Source organism: Rana temporaria, chromosome 5 (genome assembly GCF_905171775.1).
Source record: "Rana temporaria chromosome 5, aRanTem1.1, whole genome shotgun sequence".
Taxonomy (NCBI): Eukaryota; Metazoa; Chordata; class Amphibia; order Anura; family Ranidae; genus Rana; species Rana temporaria.
In genome coordinates, this window is record NC_053493.1 from 415,693,586 (window position 1) to 415,700,184 (window position 6,599).

General features: G+C 51.2%; 1 protein-coding gene across 1 annotated transcript in view; it reads right to left on the bottom strand.

The window, feature by feature from the left end:
- Positions 1 to 5,717, bottom strand: part of LOC120941360 — a 50,064-nt gene extending 44,347 nt beyond the window's left edge. Inside the window, exon 1 of the mRNA XM_040354698.1 lies at positions 3,971 to 5,717. Coding sequence (XP_040210632.1) covers positions 3,971 to 5,540 — 1,570 coding nt within the window. The 5' untranslated portion in view covers positions 5,541 to 5,717. The remainder of the gene's footprint in view (positions 1 to 3,970) is intronic.
- Positions 5,718 to 6,599: the final 882 nt, after the last annotated feature.

Below are 6,599 nucleotides of genomic sequence, written 5' to 3' on the forward strand. Positions count from 1 at the left end.
GAGGGACATGGCTGGAGGGACAAGGCTGGAGGGACATGGCTGGAGGGACATGGCTGGATGGCTGGAGGGACATGGCTGGAGGGACATGGCTGGAGGGACATGGCTAGAGGGACATGGCTAGAGGGACATGGCTGGAGGGACATGGCTGGATGGCTGAAGGGACATGGCTGGAGGGACATGGCTAGAGGGACATGGCTGGAGGGACATGGCTAGAGGGACATGGCTGGAGGGACATGGCTAGAGGGACATGGCTGGAGGGACATGGCTGGAGGGACATGGCTGGAGGGACATGGCTAGAGGGACATGGCTGGAGGGACATGGCTGGAGGGACATGGCTAGAGGGACATGGCTGGAGGGACATGGCTAGAGGGACATGGCTAGAGGGACATGGCTGGAGGGACATTGCTGGAGGGACATGGCTGGATGGCTGGAGGGACATGGCTGGAGGGACATGGCTGGATGGCTGGAGGGACATGGCTGGAGGGACATGGCTAGAGGGACATGGCTGGAGGGACATGGCTGGAGGGACATGGCTGGATGGCTGGAGGGACATGGCTGGATGGCTGGAGGGACATGGCTAGAGGGACATGGCTGGAGGGACATGGCTGGAGGGACATGGCTGGATGGCTGGAGGGACATGGCTGGAGGGACATGGCTGGATGGCTGGAGGGACATGGCTGGATGGCTGGAGGGACATGGCTAGAGGGACATGGCTGGAGGGACATGGCTGGAGGGACGTGGCTGGATGGCTGGAGGGACATGGCTGGAGGGACATGGCTGGATGGCTGGAGGGACATGGCTAGAGGGACATGGCTAGAGGGACATGGCTGGAGGGACATGGCTGGATGGCTGGAGGGACATGGCTAGAGGGACATGGCTGGAGGGACATGGCTGGAGGGACATGGCTGGATGGCTAGAGGGACATGGCTGGATGGCTGGAGGGACATGGCTGGAGTGACATGGCTAGAGGGACGTGGTTTGAATGGCTGGAGGGACATGGCTGGAGGGACATGGCTAGAGGGACCTGGCTGGAGGGACATGGCTGGAGGGACATGGCTGGAGGGACATGGCTGGAGGGACATGGCTGGATGGCTGGAGGGACATGGCTAGAGGGACATGGCTGGAGGTTCATGGCTGGAGGGACATGGCTAGAGGGACATGGCTGGAGGGACATGGCTAGAGGGACATGGCTAGAGGGACATGGCTGGAGGGACATGGCTGGAGGGACATGGCTAGAGGGACATGGCTGGAGGGACATGGCTAGAGGGACATGGCTGGAGGTTCATGGCTGGAGGGACATGGCTAGAGGGACATGGCTGGAGGGACATGGCTGGAGGGACATGGCTAGAGGGACATGGCTAGAGGGACATGGCTGGAGGGACATGGCTGGATGGCTGGAGGGACATGGCTGGAGGGACATGGCTAGAGGGACATGGCTGGAGGGACATGGCTGGAGGGACATGGCTGGAGGGCTGGAGGGACATGGCTGGAGGGACATGGCTGGATGGCTGGGGGGACATGGCTAGAGGCACATGGCTAGAGGGACATGGCTGGAGGGACATGGCTGGAGGGACATGGCATGATGGCTGAAAGGACATGGCTGGAGGGACATGGCTGGAGGGACATGGCTAGAGGGACATGGCTGGAGGGACATGGCTGGAGGGACATGGCTGGATGGCTGGAGGGACATGGCTGGAGGGACATGGCTGGAGGGACATGGCTGGAGGGACATGGCTAGAGGGACATGGCTGGAGGGACATGGCTGGAGGGACATGGCTGGATGGCTAGAGGGACATGGCTGGATGGCTGGAGGGACATGGCTGGAGTGACATGGCTAGAAGGACATGGCTGGAGGGACCTGACTGGAGGGACATGGCTGGAGGGACATGGCTGGAGGGACATGGCTAGAGGGACATGGCTGGAGGGACATGGCTGGATGGCTGGAGGGACATGGCTGGAGGGACATGGCTGGAGGGACATGGCTGGAGGGACATGGCTAGAGGGACATGGCTGGAGGGACATGGCTAGAGGGACATGGCTGGAGGGACATGGCTGGATGGCTGGAGGGACATGGCTGGAGGGACATGGCTAGAGGGACATGGCTGGATGGCTGGAGGGACATGGCTGGAGGGACATGGCTGGAGGGACATGGCTGGAGGGACATGGCTGGAGGGACATGGCTGGATGGCTGGAGGGACATGGCTGGAGGGACATGGCTGGAGGGACATGGCTAGAGGGACATGGCTGGAGGGACATGGCTAGAGGGACATGGCTAGAGGGACATGGCTGGAGGGACATGGCTGGATAGCTGGAGGGACATGGCTGGAGGGACATGGCTAGAGGGACATGGCTGGAGGGACATGGCTAGAGGGACATGGCTGGAGGGACATGGCTGGAGGGACATGGCTAGAGGGACATGGCTGGAGGGACATGGCTGGAGGGACATGGCTGGAGGGACATGGCTAGAGAGACATGGCTGGAGGGACATGGCTGGAGGGACATGGCTAGAGGGACATGGCTGGAGGGACATGGCTGGAGGGACATGGCTGGATGGCTGGAGGGACATGGCTGGAGGGACATGGCTAGAGGGACATGGCTGGAGGGACATGGCTGGATGGCTGGAGGGACATGGCTGGATGGCTGGAGGGACATGGCTAGAGGGACATGGCTGGAGGTACATGGCTGGAGGGACATGGCTGGATGGCTGGAGGGACATGGCTGGAGGGACATGGCTGGATGGCTGGAGGGACATGGCTGGATGGCTGGAGGGACATGGCTAGAGGGACATGGCTAGAGGGACATGGCTGGAGGGACATGGCTGGATGGCTGGAGGGACATGGCTGGAGGGACATGGCTGCATATGTGAGGGACATGGCTAGAGGGACATGGCTGCATATGTGAGGGACATGGCTGCATATGTGGGGCAGCACTCTGAGCAAATTAGAGCTTTACAGCTTTGTACACTTCTGTGTGACAGCAACAATAATCTACAATGAAGATACCAACAAACGTCACTTATTTCCTTCATTTTGATCTGTTACATATACACTTGAAAGAATATTGTTCTAGTTATTCAATAAGTGTATAAATCACCTGTGAATCCTGCCAGAAATCCAGTGCTGTCCTGTGCACTCTGCAGTCTGATATTAACCACTTCCAGTCCGGGCCAATTCTGACATTCCTCTCCTATATGTAACAATCAGCATTGCTTTGCTAGAAAACTGCTTAGAGCCCCCAAACATTATATATTGTTTTAAGCAGAGGCCCTAGAGAATAAAATGTTGGGTGTTGTAATTTTTATATTTGCACAGCATTTTTTTAAATGCAAAAAAAAAAAAAACGTAATACATTTTAATACACACACAATTTTAAAACACAATATATTACCCATATGGTAAAATATAAAAGATGATGTTATGCTGAGTGAATAGATACCCAACATGTCACGCTTTAAAACTGCGTACGCTCGTGGAACAGCGCCAAAAAACGACAGTACCTAAAAATCTACAGTGTGCAGTACTATGAGTGAGTGGTGTCACCCCAGGACAGGAAGTGTGTTACTGGCAGGATCTCTAGGTAAAAATAGAAAATAATTAAAAAAACGTCTGAAAAAAGAAAACTAATGCAGTCAGCACATTTAATGAATAGTGTATATTACATTTCCTGAAAATCTTGAATAATCATTCAAATCATAATCAATGATAATATCTCCTAGTCTTATCATAACCACTAACACTTAATGAACCCCTGAAAACCCCAAATCTTATTATTGTCACTATAAGAGAACAAATCACACTTCCCTGTGCTGAGATTTCTCAATGCTGTGATTGGTTGTGTTGGAAATCTTTAGATTTATGACATCTGGAATATGAATCTACTGCATTATTCTGTTGGTTAAAAATCATCAGATTCATATTTCTGTGATGTCAGCAGATTTGGGCCGATTTTCTGTTATATTATTATTTCTCACGTCGCCCCTCACCCCCGGATATTGTTATAGAACCTTTCCATACACGTAACCCGGCATGGAGGGGCTCAGTAAAGGTGGTGGTGAAGGTGTGGAGGTGTCTGATTGGGTCACACAGATCATAAAAGGACAGCTGCCCGGCCTCATAATCCACAGAGATCCTGACTCTGTTACTGGAGAGATCGGGAGATGTGATGATCTGTTTATTGTCATGTATTAGATAACACCCACCACTATCCCTCCACAAACCCCAGGACTTCTTATTATATCCAATCAGTGACTGCCCTCCTCTCCTCTCTATACTGGGATAACACATCCCGACGCTGTAATCTTCTGACTCTCTGACATCCACTTCCCAGTAATGTCGCCCCGAGGAAAATCTCTGACTGCTTAATACCTGGGCCCACCTCTGAAATCTCTCCGGTGTTTCTGGACGATTCTGCTCTATATCTGACCTGGATACAGTTTTCATGTCATCTGATATCTGTAGATTATTCTGAGCTGTGCTCACATCCAGTAATATGTCTGAAGCTTCCTGTATATTGAAGAATACATTTACCTCTTTTATCATATGAGATAACCCTGTGTGTAATGTGTGTGAGATTCCAGACACATCCAGATCCCCTCCATCATGGAGGAGTCTATCATGTCTCTCTCTGTCCTCATTATCTCCCTCCTCAGTATCACACAAGTCCCCTGTGTCTGATTCCTGTAGGACAGTCAGTGGGTCAGTCATGTTACACAGCTTCTCAATGTCCTCCATCTTCCTGGACAGATCCTTCTTCTTTATTTCCAGCTGATGGATCAGATCAGACAATGAGATCCGCTCTTCCTGGCTGGAGATGTTCCTCCGGACTCTCTTCTCCAGGTCCTCCAGATGTCTCCTGAGCTCTATGAACAGGGCAGTGACTCTCTCTGATTTTTCTTGTACTTTTCTCCTGCGATCCTGCAGACTCTGGACTCTTTTCTCCGTCTCCTCTCTCTCTGTCATCAGTTTCTGCAGAACATTTCTCAGTTCCTGTTTTTTATTCTCAGAGGCCTCATCCAGAGTCTCCACCTTGTGTCCCTGGTGTTCTCCATCCAGCCTGCAGGACACACAGATACAGGCAGAGTCCTCAGTGCAGTAATATTTAAGAAGTTCTCTATGGATGGAGCATTTTCTGTTCTCCATGGAAGTGGTGGGATCGGTTAGGACATGTTCTGGTGCCTTGCTGTGGACTCTCAGGTGATTATCACACAGAGATGCTTCACACAGCAGACAGGATCTAACAGCAGGTACAGGAGAGTGATAGCAATAAGTACAGAAGATTCCAGTCTTCCCTTCTTCCAGCTGAGTAGATCGGAAAGTCTCCACTATGTTACGTAGTGTTATGTTTCTCTGCAGTACAGGCCGATCCCGGAACTCTTCTCTGCACTCAGGACAGGAATATCCTCCAGACCCCCCCTGTGTATCCAACACACGATCAATACAGACCCGGCAGAAGTTGTGACCACATCTCAGGTTTACAGGATCTGTATATGTGGTCAGACAGATGGAACAGTCCAGCTCCTGTCTCAGATCAGCAGACGCCATCGCTGACAGCAGAAGAGAGAAATGAAAGTAAAAAGTCTCCGACAAGGAAAATCTAAAGGGCGTCTCACATTCCTCGGCACAGGGAGGGGCTGAGCTGGTCTTGCAGCTTTTATCTTGAGGAAGTTTGTGGAGAAATAAATGTTTATATTGAAGGTATATGTCCTACATGTTGATACACATTGTACTGACTTGGAGCTTTAAATGACTTCTGCAGACGAGGCACAAAACTAAGTTATATAATGCAGTGTGATAGATATTTGTATGTTGATGCTTTTTGTGTTTAGGAGAAAATTATTTCCAACGGTAAAAGAAACCTGTCCTGAGAGATATACAAGAGCGTCTCAAAAAATGTGAGTATCATCAAAAAGTTCATTTATTTCAATAATTCTATTAAAAAAATTACACACAGAGTCATATACAGTATATGGCAAAAGTAAGTACACCCCTCACATTTCTGTAAATATTTTCATGTGACAACACTGAAGAAATGACACTTTGCTACAATGTTGTGTAGTGAGTGTACAGCTTGTATAACAGTGTAAATTCGCTGTCCCCTCAAAAAAACTCAACACACAGCCATTAACCACTTAAGGACCCCTTCACGCCGATATACGTCCGCAGAATGGCACGGCTGGGCACATCAATGTATAGGTACGTTGTCCTTTAAGCCCAGCTGTGGGGTCACGGGCGCGCGCTCCCGCGAACCAGTCTGAAGCTCCATGACCGTGACCGCGGGACTCGCGGACCCGATCGCTGCTGGAGTCCCGCGATCGGTCCGCGGAGCTGAAGAACGGGGAGAGCCGCGTGTAAACACGGCTTCCCCGTTCTTCACTGTTGCGGCAGCATCGATCGTGTCATCCCTTTTATAGGGGGACACAATCGATGACGTCACACCTACAGCCACACACCCCTACAGTTGTAAACACACTTCAGGTCACACATAACCCCATCAGCGCCTCCTAGTGGTTAACTCCCAAACTGCAATTGTAATTTTCACAATAAACAATGCATTTTAAATGCATTTTTTGCTGTGAAAATGACAATGGTCCCAAAAATGTG